We start from the raw sequence: 21697 nt of genomic DNA, 5'->3' as shown, positions 1-21697 counted from the left end.
CTTGAACACAGTGTGACCAGAACACAGTATGACCAGACAGAAATACGAATCAGAGATGCTATTAGCATAATTTTGTGTTTCTTAAATGGCGATTTAAATTTTATTTTAAATTTCTCAGAAAGGCATTCTGGACACTCTCTTGATTGGAAAACTTATAGGAACTCTGAAGTCTGTAAATATGCTATTTGAAATGGATTTTGAATATATTATATTTAACCGCCTCTTCGGGGAGGGTTTCCACACAACTATTAGATATTTTAACAAAAGTGTAGACAAGATCGAGTCGCTCACATTTCTGAAGAGATGCCGCGACACTAAGGTAATACCGATCGCCTTTACACTGACATCTGTTCCTGTCACTTCTCCCAATGCTAAACTGATCTTGTTCAGGGCTAGCCTAGCCCTGATCTCAGAGAGAATAAGATTGCTCCGATTTGAACTAGACAATTTAGACAAGACTATCCTGAAATTACACTTAACATAGACGGAAAAAATGTCTACATCTGATTGACAACATGTAGGCAACATGACATCCTCTTCAGCCGCCTCAATGTCAGCTAAATGCCAAGATAATCTGAATTCCAAGTTCAACCTCCTTTCCAAGAAGAAGCCAGATCCATACATCAAAAGTTAGAAGTTGACAAGATTGCTATCAATCAGAGTAAGTCAAACAGCCTAAAATCGGTTCTAGCCAAAGGGTTGAATTTCGCAGTCACCCCTAAACACATCCCAAATGATGATATCATTGCCTAGGTCGACGTAGCCCTTAAGGGTTTGGGACACATTACCGCAGACGTGGCAAGATCGGAAATCGCTGCAATTCTCAAAAACGCTAAGACACCTATTAGCAACATCAGTAAAGATGAGCGCTTTGAGCTTTCTCAATAAAAAAAGAGATGACATCGTCATCCTCTCAGCCGACAAGGGAAATGCCACAGTTATCATGGACAAAACCACATACAATAGCAAATTCAGGACCTACTTAATGATGGTAGCTATACCAAAATTCGGAAGCGATGGAATGCTGAAATGCTCTTGATTCCGATAATAGGAAGCCACTGGAGCTATGCACGTTAAAATCTAGATTAAAAATTAATTCTTGATAACTACTTTTTGGGTTTAGTTTGTTGTCCTTCCGTGCACCTCCGATTAGCATGGTTGGTAACGTACATTGCGAAAAGTAATTCAACATGTATACATACATACAAGCCGGCAATGCTGAGATCCTGAGTTCTAGACTGGGCAAGCTGCTTATGATGGTTAGATAATAGTCTGCGTTTGTGACTTCATGGCCTGAGTTTGTTAGGTTTCTAGTTCAGGTTTGTAGGCTCGTAGTCCAGGTTCATCGTCTAGGCTGATTGGTTCGAACTTCGAGTTTGTTGATTGCACTGTGCAACAAAAATATATATTTTTTTGTTCCTGGGTAGTAAGTGTTTTTTCCAATTGCTTATGCCTCAAAAGTACAGAAAATGGCTATTATTCCCCATAAACTTTGCTTTTGTGACCAGGGCACAAAAGCAAAGTTAATGATTAATCCACTCCATTGTGTAACTATTTTTGTTTTGTTCCTGGATAGTAAGTGTTACTTCCTAATTGCGCTTGCCTCAAAAGTACAGAAAAATGGCTATTATTCCCCACAAACTTTGCTTTTGTGACCAGGACAGTGATATTTTGAAATTTACCTATTTTCAATGAGAAACGTGTGCATTTGTGTCATTCCTTCACATAAAGTCCTGGTCACAAAAGCAAAGTTTGTGGGGAATGATAGCCATTTTCTATACTTTTGAGGCATAAGCATTTATAAAATAACACTTACTACCCAGGAGCAAAAATCGTGTTACATAGTGAATTGTTAGTACAGTTGTGTGGGTTGCGTGTTTTGCATGTGTTTAGGGTGCAAGGTGCTTATCGACGTTTTGTTGATGTGGAGTGCACGATGAATACCATCTGATAAGGAAGGTGTTGTGGTTTTTAAAATCAGGCTAAAGATGTATTATATATAGACTGCAGGAATTCATATTCTTTGGTTCTTTCGGTAAAGTCACATAGATATAAATAAATAAATGCTTAAACCCTAAAACTCACGACGTTTCGATCGCAACACAAGCGGTCATCATCAGGCGCCTGAAGCGGTCGTCATCAGGTGCCTGATGACACCGTTTGCGTTGTGATCGAAACGTCGTGATCGAAACGTCGTGAGTTTTTGGTGCTTATTATTTTTATTTTCTATCTACATGACTTTACCGAAAGAACCAAAAAATATGTATTATATAATATATTTTAGATATTGTGAACTTATGGGTAGAATTCTTATTGTTTTGTATAACGTACATTTTATTTACGTGATGTTATGTTTACTTGTGAAGTGTTCTGTGACAATTATATTGTCAAGAATGCTATGTTAATAACTGACGGTCTCAGCCTGGTCACCAATAACTACATAAGGATCCATTAAATTCGTTTTATTACTCAGTTCGGAAAAGAAAAATTGTCAGAATTAAAACATTTGTTTTGACTGCCATGCAACAAAGATCTTTATAACATGTCACTTGAAAAATGCAGCACCCCACAAGAGGTTAGTAGAAGAGATCTAGTTTTTTTACATTCCTTTTCAACCCACTTGAGGGTTGATTGATATCAACCACCTATTTTTCAATGGAGATTTAACAAAATAGAAATACAGCAAAAGCGTTTGATAAAAGGTCAGTCAGAATATTGTATGAAACCTTAAGAGATGTAAAAAAAATATGAATAACAATTCAACAGTAACAATTAAATTGAAATTTTAGTAAAATGCATTTAAAATTGAGCACAAGGTTTAGTTCAAAAGTGCATATGTTCACATTGACCCAAGTTAAGAATCCAGTTTATTGTATGGCTGAAACATCTATTTTAAATGTAAAAGCAGGGGCAGTTTCTTCATTAGGGCGATTGGGCGACGCACCACCAATGTCATTCAACCACAGAGTCACGCTAGCCGTCACTGTGCCTCTGGATATAGTCCAATCAGCGTCATGTCACGTTCTGTGGAGTACCGCCTCTTTTTGGGCGATTTCACTCCGGTTGAGAATCGCCCCGAGTGGCCCCATAGACTTACATTCAAAGATGTTTTTTTTCGAAGGGCGGGCGCTGCAATGCATTCTCTATGGCTTCCGGGAGGGCTCGCACTAACGTGCTTACGTCATCATACGTAAGCACGTTTCATCCAACAATATAATTTGTCGCCACCTAGTGGAATCTTTAATAAAAGAAACTTGAGTGGATTGTATTAATAGTGAGTATAGAAACAAACAAGATGTATTGTAAGAGTCACTTTATTTTTCATTAATATTAAAGAAGTGAAGTTGCCTTTACATGCTTAAGCTGTTAATTTATCCATTGCATGGGTGGACATTATCCTTATCAATCATCCAGACATTTGCCCCCCTGAGAGATTTTGCAGGAGCCGCCACTGTGTAAAAGCAATGCGATATTGTTTCAAGGACTAGAGGTACATTTTCAACTTTCACATTTACTCTTGAGGCACAACATATACATTGTGATGGAGTGGTTGAAATGAAGATTTGAAAAACTACAAGAGCTTTTTTGTCTATTAAATGCTGATGGAAAACAGACAATGAATAATTATTATTATCGAGTTTGAGGTAATCAGTCTTGTTATAGAGTTCACAATAATGTGCAGAATAGTTATTGTTTGAAATAAAGTGTAGATCTGAATGAAGTGCAGAGACTCTGATATGCTGTGATTTGCACTGACCTATTCACATAGTAATATTCAATTACTGGTATGAAAGTAGAGGTACCAGGGTTAGTAGTGGGTAGTTTTAGAAAAAAACAAGATTTATTGCTGTAAATAACTCCCTTCCCCCAGTCATCCATACTGTCAACTCCTTGATCCAATTGATGTCGAGAACCAAGACCTTCACTTTATTCTTCCTATTTATCGACGGATTTGACTACAACATTACATATGCAAACTTTTTCTGTGCAGTATCTTGAGACATGCAAAAATGTAGATGCTATACATATACAATTTGTATGGTTTTGTTATAGGCTTTGAAAAAAGGCATTTCCTGTGTCTACCAAGTTATATGCAAGAGGTACTGCATTATTTATTCTCATGTAATTATAATTCAAATACTATAATTTCAAATATCTCTGTGGATATGGACCCTGTTGCAGGACATCTCCCTGGTGATTATAGGTGGTGAACTGAGTGTCAAGCATGACATGGGTGACAAGAATGACATGTGCTCACCTCTCCCCCTGGAGGACCTCTCACGCTTCGCCAATGACCCCAAGCAGCTGGGCACCTACCCTGATGTGACGGTGCCATGCCACGACAGGCTCACCCTTGAGTCAACGCTCAGTGACCTCAATGGCACCACTTCTCACAAAGGCAGCTCTTTCAAAATCCTTGACCCTAGCCGTGAATACCACGTGGGCGATGTCTTAACAGTGCATGTTCAAACAAAAGACTACAGGGGCAGAGCGAAGGGCCACGGTGGAGACTTCCTCATCGGCCGTGTATTCAGTGAAAAGAGGATGTCATCCGCGATAGGCGTTCTGGAAGATCATGCCAATGGCACCTACACGTTGTCGTTTGTCCTACGCTGGCCTGGAGTGACAAACGTTGATGTGCTGTTTGTACACTCGAGCGAGGCAGTGGCTGCGCTTGAGGTGGTGCGTGAGGCCTTTCCTGTCAAGATTCAATTTTGGGGAATTTTTGGGGTGAATAAGGCCAGCCAGGAGACGATGGAGTGTGGGGCACGGTTACCGACCAAAGGCCGTAAGCTGTGCAACCTCACAGAGCCAGTACTTGGTGAGCCCTGGCTTTGTTACGAGCCACAGCATGTCCCCTGTACCTCCCTGCAGTGGTTCTTCTCCAACAACACTGTCTACAGCTTGAGCAAAGAGCATGAAGAACTCTTCACAAGGCAAGTGCTTAGCTCATTGAGATATATTTTGGAAGCAATTTAGGGAAAAATAAAATATTAAGTATATTGGCAGTGTCACACAAGCTGGCTGATGTTTCACGAAATGGTCCTTATTCAGTTGTCCATGAGAGGCCATTAACCGTGCCACTTTTCAGACCCAGTGATTCGTAAATCCTGGCTCTATGTGATAATTTACATATACTTTGTGCATTAAATTGTAATAAGTCAGAGATTATGTTATTGGGCTCTACATCAAGTGCATGAATTAAATGGTTTTCCTCTGAGGTCAGACCTGGGTGTTATTATATATCTCAATTCGACATTTGAGGCCCAAATATGTGACATTACAAAAATCTCGTCTTCCACTTACACAATATAGCTAGACTTAGACCAACGCGGTCACAACCTGATGCTGAAATGCTTTATTTGTTCATGGTTAGATTACTGAAATGCCTTGCTTGCTTTAAAAAAAAATCTAAACAGACTACAATAGTCAATTCAAGTTAAACAAAATGTTTGTTTACATATGTGCCGCAGTTCTGGCGCAAATCTGCCACTCAAAGCTCCATCACATTAGAACTCAAACTCTACAGAAAGTTTTAAGGATTCTAAACAACGAGAGTATAAATTACAAACTATTTACAGTTATTAAAATATCTAAAAAAAGCAAGTTGCAGCTGTGAGTTAGTTGTATACAAATAGGTGTGGTTTGAGTTGTGACTTGAATGAAGTGAAAGAATCGGGTGTGCGTATTGCTTAGGGGAGGTTGTTCCATGGGTGTGGTTCTGCAAATGAGAAAATCTATTCCCAGAAGGTTGTGGAATTTTTTGTGGTTGGAGTAGTGTTTTGGTTGTTTTGCTTGATCTGTATGTTTCTGATGTAAGGTGGAACTTGGTTGTGTATTTTGCACTCGTGATAACCAAGGTTATCAGATTTTGCGCATTTATAAATGTACTTACTTATTGATGTATATGTTAATAGGATGATGTTGAAGTATATTACGTATTTGATTGGTAATCAGTGTACGTTTTTTTAGAGTTTGTGTGATGTGGGATTTTTCTGGAGGTTAACAATTAGTCGAGTGACATCATTCTGGATCTTGATTTGAAGCTTTCGTAACTGCAGGAATCCATACTCTTTGGTTCTTTCGGTAAAGTCATGTAGGTATAAAATGAAATAATTTTATAATTTATACCTACGTGACTTTACCGAAAGAACCAAAGAGTATTATTCTGGATGGTTTGAAAACGTTGTAGGTGTTTGAGGTATGCCAAAAAGTAGTGAGTTGCAATAATCTAACCGAGAGATTATGAATCTGTTCATGAGGCATGGTCTGCTCTTCATAGAGATGCTGCGTAGATGGTAGTGCATGGTTTTTTTTATTTGAGATATGTTCTCAGAAATCTAGGCTGATGTATAATGTGATGCCCAGGCTGTTTACTCTGTTGGTTGGTTGTATCGGCAAGAGGTCTGTAATATAGACATTGGCTTTGTTGTTTAGCGCTAGTTATGAGGAGCTCCGTTTTTGTATGATTAGTTTTAAAAAGTTATTTGTGAGCCATGTTTTGATAGTGTTTAGTACTGATGTATTTTCTAGGTTGTAGTCAGTGGATCCTGGTGTGATAGTGAGTAAAAGGCTGATGTCATCCACGTAGAAGTGATATTGGAGACCAAGATGTGTTATGAAGGTGCAGTGGAGTTTGATGTAAAGGTTGACGAGAAGTGGTCCCAGAATAAAGCCCCAGGGGTCTCTAGAAATGCACAAGGAGTTTTGCATTCTTTATATAGTTTACTGCATGTAAATGTATTTATTTTAAGATAAATTAAATGCATACAGAAGTGGATAAAGGATAGTTAATGACTGGTAACTTGTCCTTGTCGCAAAACCTTTACATATAATTCTCAATTTTATTTTGCAGAGAAAAAACACATGCATATCTAAAAGCAAATGGAAACTCCAGCATACTTGTTAAAGGTGAAGGTAGGTTTCCTCTTTAAACTTATATTTAGAGCATACAAAATTGAGAATGTGAAGCCAGATGTCACTCTGACACTATACTGTACATCTTCTTATTTGGTATTCTGTGGATAGGTGGTGTCATGGATACAAATTCAGTCAGGTGTTGCTATAATTGGGTGATTCGCACCCCATAGTATGTGTACTCCTAGGGGGACGTGTGAAATATCTAGGGCCTACACAAGATACAACATTTTAACACGTAGGCTTTCGCAAAATTATATATTTCTGGATATTTTCTCGGGCGTGGCCAAAATGGTAACATAACACACATCATTTACTGAAATAAAATGCACACTGACGCCTATCTGAATGCACAGTCACACCATTACGCAGGACAGAAATCCTCTCTCATCAAGACGCTCGTACATTGGGCTAAGAAAGTGTCAGATGGTGATAGTCTGAGAAGTGAAATTAAATATGTTAAAGCAGTGCTGCAATTGAACGGTTACAATGATGTGCAAAACAACAGGGCACTGAATGCCAAAACCAAATAAAATAACACGAGAGTTTAAACTGACCAAGTACTTAAAACTATTAAAATACCATACATTGCGGGAGTAACTGATAAACTAGCCAGATTTTTGAAAAAAAATAAAACATCCGAGTCAGATTTGGCACAGTACATAAAATATAGAAAAGAATATCTGGTACTAAAGATGTATTACCGAAGCTATCAACAGAAGGTGTGTACTGGATTAATTGCACTTGTGGCAAATGTAATGTTGGGCAGACAGGACGAATGATCAGCACAAGACTAAAAGAACACCAAATAAATATTAAATACTCCTAAATGCAACTGTCGGCAGTGGCAGAACATACGTGCCAACAAGGACACAAAATTGATTTTGATGTTGAAGTTCTGTGCAAAACTAGTTACTACTGGCCAAGGCTAATTCGAGAATCTATTGAAATTGAGAGAAATAAAAATAATTTTAACCGTTCGGATAGTTACAGGTTTAGTGCTGCTTGGAAGTCAATCATCAAATAATAAATGTTTTAACGCATGCCTACACAGGTCATCATACACCAATGGGGATTACCTGTACGCAGACAATAACAGGTACTGCTATTTTATTGCACGCAAACGACAGGAGGTACGAGCTTAATTTAGGAGCTTTCGTGACTGCAGGAATAATTCTTTGGTTCTTTTCGGTTAAGTCACGTCTAAAAATAAAATAATAAATTAAAATAACATATTACGACGTTTCGATTGCAACACAAGCAATCATCATCAGGTATAAAAGAAATAGCAACAAAAATCTAACTAGAAAACTAAAGACAGACATACAAGCAGACAGACATCACAACGGCACACAGAGAGAGGACACACATCGGCACAAAGAGAGGCGTCGTTTCTATGACGGTCCCTTAAATATAGAGAGGGGGGGCGGGGACGGAGAGAGGGAGGGGGCAGAGAGAATTAGCATATCAATGAGTGTACGCCAACGTACTGCTGCTGCAAGTAAGATGACAATGTGGAACGGGCACGCAAAATTGAAAACTAGGAGACAGGCACACGAAAATTAAATAACCCAGCAAAATATCGAAATGTGATGTAATACAACACAGAGAGTCGGTTAACACACAATTAACGCATAGCCTGGTTGATTACGTGTTTCAAAATGTGCTAAGTTAGAATTTTAAGTGTGAAAATTTCAAAGAGAGGACACAGGCAGAGAGAACAAATAGCCAGAAAGAAAAATTATAAGCTTAAAACTTCCCCGTAGAAGTGGTTCAATCTTAATTTATTTGTGAGCCATGTTTTTTATTTTTAGACGTGACTTAACCGAAAAGAACCAAAGAAGGAGGTACAAGGACAATGCGCATGCATAATGTGCATGCATAACGTACATTGATATATGAATAACCCAACTGACAATAGATACCCATTGTAATTTAGATGCATTCATTCGCACGTGAAGGGCTCACAAGAGACGTCATCACATCTTCCCCTCTATTTAAAGAACAACACACCGGTGTGCTTTACTAGTGTAATAAACCCCGTTGAGACAACGTCGGGAATTGAGAATTCTTTATTAAGTTTTGTCCACAGCTTTCACTACATCCGTTCCTCTACTTCTCTTGCTCCCTCACGCTGTTGGCAGACAGCGTGAGAGGGACAGAGAGAGAGACTGCCGCGGCCCGCCACGTGGCAGGCTCCGGACCACGGCACCAGCGTGGCTCCTTCCTTCGTTCCTCCGCACACTGACCACGTGCTGTCCTTCTCCGCCCCTTTTAATCCCTGGCCCACGTGATGCCCCGCAGCCAATCCTCAGTCACACCCCTGGAACTTTCCAGAAGCCACTGTACAGCTCCAGGGCCACGCCCCTAGCTCGACTCCCCATCAGTTGCGGGCTGAAACCAGCAGAGCCAATCATCATCCTCCAGGTGTAACCTTCACATTACATCAGGGCCACGCCCCTGGCTCGACTCCCCATTGGTTATGGGCTGAGGCCGGCAGAGCCCATCATTATCATCCAGGTGTAACCTCACATTACATCACCCCCCCCCCCCCCCGGTGTAAAAAGTCAGCTGTCTCGGCTGAGAAAAGGGCGATGCACGAACCCCTGCGACTAAACATTTAGGGCGCCAATTACGCGTAACGAGGTAAGGCTGTTAGGGCGCCAAACGCGCGGTCGAAGGTGAAACATTAGGGCACGGAACAATGTGCAATGTAGAAGCAACGCAACATTAGGGCGCCAACCGAAGCGCGGCATAACAGAAGGGGTTACAGGCGCAACATGGCAACGGTGTTAACGAAATGGGAGTGAATTCGAACGCGTGCGCGACGCCGGTCTCTCTCCTCCCATGGAGCGTGGTTGTCTCGCCGACTGCTCAGCGGAGGGGGCAGCGGAGAAGGAGCGGGTTCAGCGGCCTCCGTGGATGGAACGGGTCTCGTCGGAGGCTGTTCGTCAGGGGACTCGACACTCTTCAAGGCCTGTGTGTCTGCGGGGGGTAGAACACGTCCCCGCTGGGGATCAATTAGCGAGGCAAGTGGCACGTCAGGCACATCAGACCCCGGCAGGTCAGCAAGTGGGGATGAAAGGCCAGCGCGTGGTTCGAAATAAGGTTTCAAACGCGACGAGTGAACATACCAACGATGCAGCCCATACTGGATGCGAACACTTTGGGGATTACGGATCCACGATCTGATGAACGATGTTAGACTTGACATATTGGCCGTTCCCGAAACCTGGGTATATGATGACTCACCGGTCGAAATTAAGCTTGAGGCTGCACCTAACGGCTACGCTATTGTACATCGGCACCATCTTAGGAAGCCTGGCACTGGCAGCCCACATGGTCGAGGGATTGAACTGATTCACTGTGAAGACATCTGCCTGAAAGTCCTGAGCGACTCATCAACAATTACGTCATTCCAGCTGCTGCTTGTGAAAAGAACGAACAGCATGTGGGGGCTTACTACCACGCTCATAAATCCACCGCCGCCCTCACTGCTGGCACAATTATTTTCTGAGCTTTCCAGTCTGCTGAACTGTAGGTTACTGTGCTCTCGCGATATCATCTGTGGTGACCTGAACTGTCCCGGACCAACTGGTTCGTGTGATAAAATCAACAGTGATCTCGCCAACTTTATCGACAATCACAGTTTAACCCAGTACATCATGCAACATGTCGCTCAGGAAATATATTGGATCACATCTTCACATCCGCGGATGCCATAACTGTGAAGCACATTGTTACTTAAGATGTGGGTATTTCAAATCAGCCACGTGACGTGCAAAGTGGCATTACAGAGTGATAGCCTAACCATTACAACGATATCAAATAAAACCTATTAATGACTGGACCACGATGCTTTCCGTAAGAAGATCCGGTCTTCATCGGCGTGTCTAAATCCTGCATCGATAGTCGATTCATTTGCAGCTCAATTAGAAAATGGCATCACTGCTGTTCTTGATGAACTCGTGCCCATCCGAATAAGCACAAAGAGAAAGGGAAAAGCGCGCAGTAACTGTCACTGGAGGCAATCGCAGCAAAGCAGTCCCGGAGGTGGCTGGAGCATCTTTGGAAGAACACTGATTTTGAGACTGTCTGACTCGCTTACAGAGCTGCCTGCAGATCTGCCAACCAACTCGTTATTGAGTCTCGCAGATCATGCTATTCTCTGCGCTTCAATGAGTCAGCTCGCAACCCCCATGCTCTATTGGTGGAATTTTTTACTTTTAGCCCACCCATTGATGCTGATGCTCGCCCGTTAAAACTGTTTTCGTATTTTATATTTTCGTTTTGCACACCATTACAGAATAATGATTGTCAACTTACACCAAATTTGCTAAATAGATAAAAAATTTATTGAATACATTCAATTACATCTTTATATTTTTGTCTTTTTCATTAAATTTCATTTTTATGAACCTGTCATATGACGGCCAATTACAATAGTTACAAATAACCACTGATTTTATTGTTAGATTCAAATATTTATGAAATCTTATTTCTGTCATTTTTTTATTGTTTGTTGTAACTTGCTGACCCACCCCTCCTGGAAATCTGTGAAAAAGAGCTTTATAGCTCATTGGATTTCTCCAGTCTAAATAAAGATTGTGATTAAAAAACAAACATTTTCGTGTATTATTTGGTGACCAGCTTGAGACCACCAGTCAACGTGATACCTTAGTTGTGGGCAACTGTCCAGATTCTTTCGATGTGAAAACTACAGAAATAAAAAACATTTTCTTGCTGTAGTTTTCACACCTGATGATGATTGCTTGTGTTGCAATCGAAACGTCGTGAGAATTTTTACTATGTTTGATTTTTATTATTTTATTATTTCCCTTCTACATCACTTAGCTTTCTTTTTCTTTACATGATTAAATATTCAATCTCAGTTGCCCTATTTTAATGGAGCCAGGAGGGGCAGAGCACTCGTGATTTTTGCAGGAAGCATAGCGGAAAGTAACTTTCTGCTATTTATCTACCAATGCTTCAGTGAATTTCCGCCACTGTCGAACAGCTTGGGATGGACACCTGTGAAAAATAGAATCATAGCTCATCAGGCTTTTCCAGCTTAAAGAATATATCTATGCATGTTCACCACAAGTACGTATGGTTAATGCAGATATTATTCTATTTGGTGTTTGAACATCTAAACATCTGTTTTATTGCCAGAATGGGTAAAACGTATTGTTATTTTTTCATGCTTTGATACTGGAAATAAAGGACCCATATCATATTCAAGCAGAAAGCTACTTTTATTGGCCCTGTATTGGATCACACGGTTGACATCTGTTTAACTCATTGGCTTCAAAACCGAATAACTTTGTATTATTCTAGCCTGTTGAAATCGTTCATTATTATTGACCTCATCACGATCAGCTTCATATACCCTGAGGCATTGTAGGTGTGCACGTTTGAGCATGCTCGCTCTCTACATCGACCCTGTTTGCCTGCCAGCTGTGCAGGAACATCTGCTACCTGTGTGCGGTGGAATCCAGAAAGACAAGAGCAAGGCTGATGTTTTTGGGGCCAGCGAGTTGAAGAGCAGAATGCAGCAGCTCGGGTATTACCTGAATAAGGAGTGGCAACCGGCCAACTGCAAAGGACGCAGGTTTCTCAAAGCCGAACAGGTCACCGCATGCCTCCGCAGACGCAACATCTACCTCTTGGGCGACTCCACCGTGCGTCAATGGTACAACGTACTAGTGGACTCGGCCATGCCCAGTAAGAGACCCCCCTCCTCACTCACCACAAGCTTTACCCCCAAGTGCCAGAAGTATCCTCACACCACCTGGCCACCTGTTATCTCGTATCCGCATCGGACTCCTTATATTAGCTATCTGCTGCCATCTAACCTCATCGTGCCATCTGTGCCTGTATCTGCTTGAAACATATAACGTAAATCATAAACTTGCATATTCCATTTATTGCAGTAACATTTTGAAATGTATATAAGATCCTACAAATGTGGTGAACCACCCTGTACACTGAACAAGTCATCTTGGAGTTATGGTGGTGAGCAAGGCCTGTATTGAGTTGAAGTGCCTCTTCCAAAGATATTCCCCGATTGAAAACACGAATATACGTAGATATACATTTTGTATCCAGAAAAGCCCAATGAGCTATGATTTTCGATTTCACTGGCTTCTATCCCAAGCTGTTCGGCAGTGGCGAAAATTTACTGAAGCCTGTACATTGGTAAATAAATAGCAGCAAGTCACTTGCCGCTCTGCTTCCTGCAAAAGTCAGAAGTGCTCTGCCCCTCCTGGCCCCATTAAAATTTGGGAACTGAGATTGCATAATTAGTAATATAAAGATAAAGAAAGCTAAGTGACTTACTTTGAATCTGGACAGTTTCCCACAAGTAAACTAAGTTATCACGTTGACTGATGGTCTCAAGCTGGTTCATAGACTGGATAAATCCAATGAGCTATAAAGCTCTTTTTCACAGATTTCCAGGAGGGGTTGGTCAGCAAGTTAAAATAAACAATACAAAAAACGATAGAAGTGCAAAATAGGGAAAAAAGGTAAGCAAGCAACTAAATACAAATAAATATAAATTAATTAATTACGTCAGATTTTGCATCATTAAATGCAAGCTTAGGCAAGAAAACAAGACAATAAAAAGTCCCAAACCACACCAAGGCAACACACAATCCCTAAATAAAATGGCTCATTGCCGTGGGCTCAATTATAAAGCATGTTGAAGGACTGACTTAGAGCAGACTATTCTGTGTAAAGCATACAGGAGAGTCGTTTACTGTTTTATGAGAGGCCTAACACGTTCCTTCGGAGTGGACAGATAGGAACTTGGTTGGACAGCGCATTCGTGACGCACTTAAACCAATCCGGGAGCATACATGTTTGGGAGGGGCTATGCACGACAGACAAATAATCCCTGTTGTTCCTACCTGTATTAAAGTGACTCCATAAGTAGGTTAATGATGTTTTTTTCCCAGGGCTAATTCCCGACAAGATGAGTGACCCTCTTCCGTTGTTTGCGTGTGGACAGAGCTCATAGAATAACACATTGCATTCTTCGTTTTTGTTGTCTCTTTTCTCAGCCCTGAAGCAGTTTAACTTACACATTCCAACAATTCACCAACCTCGACTCGCCGTGGACCCCCAAAACGACATCTTGCTTCGCTATATTCCGCATGGTTACCCATACTTCTGTTCCCAGTTGCAGCGTGTCAAGGACTTTCGCCATGCAGCGCTTGAGGTGTGGTGCACAGTAATATTTTCATTTCATATTGCATCATTCATACCAACAGCATCCCAGTGCACCAACATGCGCGTGGTTGATCTCAACAGATCTGATCCGAAGTGTGGAACACAACACTGTGGAACAAAACATTGCATTTTTTTTTTTAGATTGTCAGTGATTGTTCTAATCAGAAGGTGATGGGGATGGTGTTGCTTATATTAACAATAGTTTTGTTTGTTGCATAATATCCTTCTGCATTATGAACTTTTTAGTAATTGTTGGGTCAAAACGCTTTTCCACCAGTCTGACGTCTCGGTGTTCCCTCATGAACCCTTTCCATATTCGCAAGGTGGATGCCATCTCCGGTGGGCCAATGACGGCTGTGGCAGTGTCGCTGGGGGCCCACTTTGTGCCGTTCCCCTTGGTCGACGCGTCCCGGCGGTTACTGAACGTGCGCGCCGCGATTCTACGACTGATCGCACGCAGTCCGAAGACGACCATTGTCATCAAGACCATCAATATGCGCGAGACGGGCATCAAACTTGCCAGTTTCAGCAACTGGCTGGCATTCCGCATTTGGGCATTGACACGACGTGTGTTTATGGACCTCCCCGTTGTGATAATTGACGCATGGGAAATGACGGCGTCGCTCAATAGCTATAATCTACACCCGGCTGAGTGGATCGTGCACAACGAGGTGGATCTCTTCCTGGCACACGTGTGTCCAACATAGTGTTCGCAAAACTGAGCACTTTCAACACTTGCCATTGTAAAGTATGCTTCCATGAAAAACGATATTTAAATAAAATAGATTGACATATGATTGAATCCAGCATCTCACTGTAGAATTTATAAATATGAATTATGACGTAGGAAAGAAACGGTGTATTGTAATATGATTGTACCCATATGCACCTTTCTTTGCTCTCATCACTCTGCACTAGAGCTCCAGGTAGATCTCTCCACAGTAGCACATGTCGCAAGCTTCTCTCTACACCAAGGACCAGGACCGTTCCTGCCCAACGTGAATTCTCCACCGTTTGGAACGGCATCCCACTTCACATTCGTAACATTCAATCAACACCGACTTTTAAAGGCCCCACTTCTCTTGTCTGGCATTCGAGTGAAATTGAGCTTGATTCGGCACCTCAGAGTTCTGGTCATTTATGTCTGTGAAATATTGTGTTACAAATTTCACAATTGTTATTATCAAAAAATGTTGTTATGACGAAATGAAATGTTACATACCTTGCTTAATTTTTTTTTGGGACTGGGTTTAATGGCGGTCTTCATTTTCTAATATTTAGTAGTTGTGGTGTGAAAGGCAGTGTGAAGGACACATCATGAATAAAATACTCATGAAACATTAATGTTTTTAAGATTAGTCACACAAATCAAATAAATGTACTATATATACTGTCATTTCAAATTTAGTTGAAACATCCGAAGTCATAGAAACAAGTCACGTGTTATTTCCAGAGCAGCAAATCACAAGGGTTCCCATTAACTTTATTCTGATGGGGGGGAAATATTGTCTCCAAATCCACAACTCAGTTCCAGAGTCCTTGTTGTAAAGTAACAGCATGATCTACATGCTTGGCTGATTGGCACCCTGTAAGGGTTACACTTTTTTTTTATTAAGTAAGGGAGAGAGAGGAGTTCGGCTCCATTTTCTTTCACATGCAATTCCCTCAATATTATAGGATACCAATGCGGACGTTTAAAAATGATTTAATGACAATAAAAAGATGGACAAATAACTTTATTACAAAGAGTCTTAACAAGATTTGAAATGTATTAACTACTAGCGGGAAGTACCCGGTGTTGCCCGGGCGAAAAACACACACACACACATCGACTTACACATACATATGTACTCAAACATACAAATCGACTCACACACACACATCGACTTACAAGCGCACATATCGACATACACACAAACAGCGACTCACACACACATCGACTTAAACACACACATCGACTTAAAACACACACATACATAGACTCACACACACATCGAACTACACACACATATGGACTTACACACACATATCGACTAACATACACACACATGGATTCACACACACATCTACGTACACACACACACAACTGACACACATAGACTCACACACACACAGCGACTCACGCACACACATAGACACACACACACACGGACTTACACACACACATCGACATACACACACATCGATAAACACACACATGGACCCACACACACAGACACATCGACTTACATACACACATCAACTCACACACATCGATTTACACACACACACATCGACCCCCACATGCACACATCAACTTACACACATATCGACTCACACACACATCGACTGACACACACACATCGACTTACACACACACATATCGGCTTACACACACATCGACTGATATACACACACATCGACTTACACACATCGAATTACACACACACATCGACTTACACACACGCACATGGACTTACACACACACACATCGACTTACACACAGACATTGTCTTCCACATACACACATATCGACCCACACACAAACATCGACTTGCACACACACACACAGCGACTCAAACACACACATCGACTTACACACAACAACAACCGCCATTCACAACTAAGTGGTGGTGATGTCATCACGACGCTTGTGCCAGGCTATGTGCACGTTGAAGCCACGTGAAATGTCGAAGGCCCGCTGGCAGGAGGTCACAGGGCAGATCCAGGTGCCACGAGTCAACTGACTGAGATGACTGGTTGATGCACCACCTGTGCCCTCTACTGTGCCAACTTGCTGTGCTTTAGCCCCCCGGCGCTCCGCTCATTGTTCTGAGCGTCGCTCCTTCACCCTCCATTGTTGTTGGAGGGCGACTGCCTCCAACTGCCCAGTAGTGTCCTTCACGAGCCTACTCCACAGAGGCCGATCTTGACACCGCTGGTACCAGTCATCGGCAAGTCCACTCAGCTCCACATCCTCCTGTACCACATCACTCCATCTCTTCTCGAACCCATGCCGCGCCCGTTTAACCCCCTCTGTTTAGGCATGCGGTGACTGGGCATGCGGGTCGACATGATCCAGCCAATGCAGCTTTGCCTGCCGGAGGAACTCACCGTTGGGACTTTGTCCAGATTTTTCGAGGATTTGTGAGCTCCTCACACAATCCAGCCTGGTTAAACCCAGGATGGATCATAGGCAGGCCAGCCTAAATGTTTCTAACCGACGAAGATGTTCCATTAGGGGGGTCCATGCTTCGCAAGCGTAGAGAAGGGAGGGAATGACCGTGGCCGAGAAGACCTGAAGCTTCATGCGGAGTGACAGACCAGGTCACTTCCATACAGTGTTAAGCAACTGATGAAAAGATAATGCCGCTCGACTGATTTGGAGTGAGATCGCTGCTGTCCAACCGGAGCCGGTCATGAGCACACTGCCCAGGTATGGGAAACTCTCCACTCTCTCCACAACTGCCCCATCCAGTGGAGGTGGAGTGTCCGATGGCGCAAAATAGCCAGGCAAGTGCTTAGTTTTGGTGGGGCTGATGGTAAGGCCCCCCCTCTTAGTGGCATGCTCCAGATTCAGCAGCAGCGCCTCCAACTCCTCCTCTGAGTGAGCGGATGGAAATTCCTCTGGTATAGCCATTAAAGGCTTCATGAACTTCGTGGTCAAAATAGATGTTAACTAATGTGGGAGCAAGAGGACATCCCTATCGCACCTTGTCTCAGACTCTGGATCGCCTTCACTACTTCCTAAACAGATGGCACCTCAGCCAGCCACTCACAGGGGGTGACTTCTTCTTCCCATATTTGAGGCACTGCAGCCTCAGCAGGGTCATCCCCACTTTGTCCCATGATGTTTTCCAGGCTGAGAAATTTCCCCTCCCTCAGGACCTCACAAAAATGCTCAGAAAATCTGCAAACTTTTTCCTGGGGGTCGGAGATTGGATCACCGTTATTTACCCTAATGATGGTAATAGGTGTGGCACTGCAGGTTACTTTAATGGAATTAAAGAGCGATTTGTGATCGCGGGCCACTGAGGCAGACTCCATCTCCTCAGCAACCTGCGACCACCACTTATCCTTGCAGCGCGTCACAGCTCTCCGAACCTCTGAGCGAAGGTTGTAGTAAGCCTCCTCATTCTCCGACGTGGGATGCTGTAGCTAATGAGAGTAGGCCTGTCGCTTTTTCTCAGCCAGCTTGAACACCTCCTCTGTCAGCCAGGGTCTCTGGGGAGGTCTGGACCGTGTACCAAAAGCAGCCATTGCAGCGCGCATGAGCCACAGTCCTAAATCTTGCCCATTTCGTCTCGACATCAGGAGGAGTGGGAGACGATGCTAACCCCAGCTGCAAGTGATGATGAAATTCTTGCTTGCAACTTTTATCAGCTAGCTGAGACCATGCCACTAAGGGTTTGAATGGGATCCTGGGTGTACACCCATCACCAGAGTGGAAGAATGGCAGGCGCATCTTACAGATGACAAGTCGATGGTCAGTGGGCAGATCAGCTCCACGGTAGGTCCTGGTGTCAAGGACATGAGCCCGCATCCGCTGTTAGATCACGATGTAGTCCAGCAGATATTCTTGCTTGGACCCGGCATGCATCCATGATGTGGTGTGGATGCGCCGATGCCGGAACAGCGTGTTAGTAATTACAAGCCCATGGGCTGCACAAAAATCTAGCAGCCTCCTGACGTTGTTATTGAGCTGATCTGGCCCATGCCTTCCAATTACTCCAAATCAGGTGCCAACATCATGACCAACTCAGGCATTGAAGTCACCCAACAAGATGACTCTATTCCAAGGGGCCACTTTAGCTAGCACCTGAGACAAGAGGTCATAGAAGGCATCTGACTCATCGGCCTTGCCTGCATCTCTCCATGGATGTTCGTCTTCAGTGGGGGCATAAGTTACCACGACCACCACTCCTCGCCTCTGGTTGATGGGAAGGCGAGCCCAAATTAGCCTGGAGCTTACAGCTTCCCACACCTCACTGCCACGCTCCCACACACCCTTCAATATTTTATTCAGTAGAAGAGCCACACCCTGTTGTTTGGCAGTTTCCTGCCCCGAGTAGAGGACTGTCCACTCCTCATGGTGGCAGGAGCCAGAGCCGGTCCACCGGACCTCCTAAATATCACAGAGATCCAGGCGGTACCGGTCCAGCTCTCGACAGAGGAGTGGCAGACTTTCCTCCGCAGTGAGCGTTCGAACATTCCACGTGGCTACACGTAGTGATCTTTAGTTGTTTCTGGAGGAACCCTGAGGGTAAAGATTAAATCTCCTGGCTCCGACAAATGGGGTTTGGCCAGTAGAAGTCATCAACGCCTGTTCCCCCGGGGGCCTCCGGCACAAGCTTATTTGTTACATTTTGTGGTCGTGGTTTAGTGGCAATTAATTAAAGGTGGAGGGGTTACCAGCCGCTCGCACCCTTCCAGAGTCCCCAATTAGCCGCTGTGGTGGTTACAAATGCCATGAGGAAAGGTCAATCGGAATTGGCCCTACCCCCACAGCACTGCCCACGATAGCGTTGCCCGTCCGGCACCAAAAGGAGGTAGGGGGTTGTTTTGCCGGACACACACACATGGACTCACACACACACATGAACTTACACACACACATCGACTCACACACATGGACTAACACACACACATTGACTTACACGCACATCGACTTACACACACATACATAGACACACACACATCGACTTACACACACACATAGTGACTGACACACATCGACTCACACACACACATCGACTCACACACACATATCGACTTACATACACACATCCACTTACACACACACAGATTGACTTACACAAAATCGCCTCACACACACACATACACATGGACTTACACACACAAACACAGCGACTGTCACACACACACATTGACTCACACACACATCAACGGACTCACACACACATGGACTCACACGCACAACGCACGCACATATATGGACGCACACGCACATGTCGACGTACACACACACATGATTACTTGTGTAGAGGAGTAATATGGGGACGTGACATCATGAGCGCTGGGCGGTGCGATGACGTCATGTCTCCTCGTGGTACTTAAGGGGGACCCTGTGACTAAAGCGGGGTCGTTGTGGAAGCCCGGGATGAAGAGAGGCTGAAGAGACAGCCAGGGGTAGAGCTCAGGGAGTCTGGAGAGAAGCCGGCTGAAGTTGTGGAAGGTGCTGCTTTCCCCGGTCGGCCGGTGTTGGCTGATCCCCCGATCCGACTCGAGGGAGAGAGCCCAAGAGCTAGCCGAGCTAGGGACAGACAGAGCCGAGGGTCCACGTGAAGGACCCAGTGTAGGGCACCTACCCCTGGTGGAAGTTATTATCAACCCCTATTAATAAACCAGCGCAAGCCCTTACTTGAACACGTGTCTCCGCGTCGTCATTTGCACCTCAATAACTGGTGTCAGAAGTGTCTCCAGCCTTCGTCGACTGGCTTGGCGCGAGACAGAAGAACCCACCTGTTGTGCATTCCGACGACGACAGCATGGAGGAGGTTCCCACAGTGTTCCCGGAAACCAGGGCCCAGGAGATGCACCCCGTGGAGCCGAGCCGGCCGGAGCAAGAAGAGATGGCGGCGTAATATGTACTGGCCATAGTAGCATCTGCTATCACTACAGTACTTTGTACTGGCTGTAGTAGTAGCTACTATCACTACATTAGTATGCACTGGCTGTAGTAGTAGCTACTATCACTACAGCAGTATGTACTGGCTGTAGTAGTAGCTTCTATCACTACAGTAGTATGTTGTGGCTGTAGTAGTATCTGCTGTCACAACAGTAGTATGTCCTGGCTGTAGTAGTATCTGCTATCACGACAGTAGTATGTTCTGGCTGTAGTAGTATCTGCTATCACAACAGTAGTATGTACTGGCTGTAGTAGTATCTAATATCACTACAGTAGTGTGTACTGGCTGTAGTAGTATCTACTATCGCAACAGTAGTGTGTACTGGCTGTAGCAGTAGCTATACCAACTCTACAGCAGTGTGTACTGGCTGTAGCAGTAGCTATACTAACTCTATAGCAGTGTGTTCTGGCTGTAGTAGTAGCTATACTAACTCTTCAGCAGTGTGTACTGGCTGTAGAAGTAGCTATATTAACTATAGCCGTGTGTACTGGCTGTAGTAGTAGATAAACTAACTCTATAGCAGTGTGTACTGGCTGTAGTAGTAGCTAAACTAACTATAGCAGTGTGTACTGGCTGTAGTAGTAGCTATACTAACTCTATAGCAGTTTGTACTGGCTGTAGTAGTAGCTATACTAACTCTATAGCAGTGTGTACTGGCTGTAGTAGTAGCTATACTAACTCTATAGCAGTGTGTACTGGCTGTAGTATAGCAGTGTGTACCGGCTGTAGTAGTAGCTATTCTACTGTAACGGGTTCCGGAGACACTTGTAGAGGTAACTTCTTTATTACAATACAACACTCCAACAGTCCTGATACTCTGTTACAGCCTTTGGACACAGCCTATGGACACAGCCTCCTCCTAGCGTACCTGACTCTGGCTACGCTCTGGGGTCCTCCGGCTACAATTACTCTAGGGG

The 21697-nt window shown here is 43.6% G+C and overlaps 1 protein-coding gene across 1 annotated transcript; it reads left to right on the top strand.

Moving 5' to 3' along the window:
• Positions 1-4230: 4230 nt before the first annotated feature.
• On the top strand, positions 4231-20735 carry LOC144932327 (NXPE family member 3-like). Its single transcript, XM_078856266.1, has 7 exons — positions 4231-4937; positions 9797-9897; positions 12376-12642; positions 13983-14140; positions 14475-14718; positions 20246-20326; positions 20563-20735. The coding sequence occupies exons 1-7, from the start codon at positions 4231-4233 to the stop codon at positions 20733-20735; spliced, it is 1731 nt and encodes a 576-aa protein (XP_078712392.1).
• Positions 20736-21697: the final 962 nt, after the last annotated feature.

The sequence above is a fragment of the Lampetra fluviatilis genome, chromosome 5 (genome assembly GCF_964198595.1).
Source record: "Lampetra fluviatilis chromosome 5, kcLamFluv1.1, whole genome shotgun sequence".
In the NCBI taxonomy this organism is placed as follows: domain Eukaryota; kingdom Metazoa; phylum Chordata; class Hyperoartia; order Petromyzontiformes; family Petromyzontidae; genus Lampetra; species Lampetra fluviatilis.
This window is presented reverse-complemented; position numbering and strand designations above follow the sequence as displayed.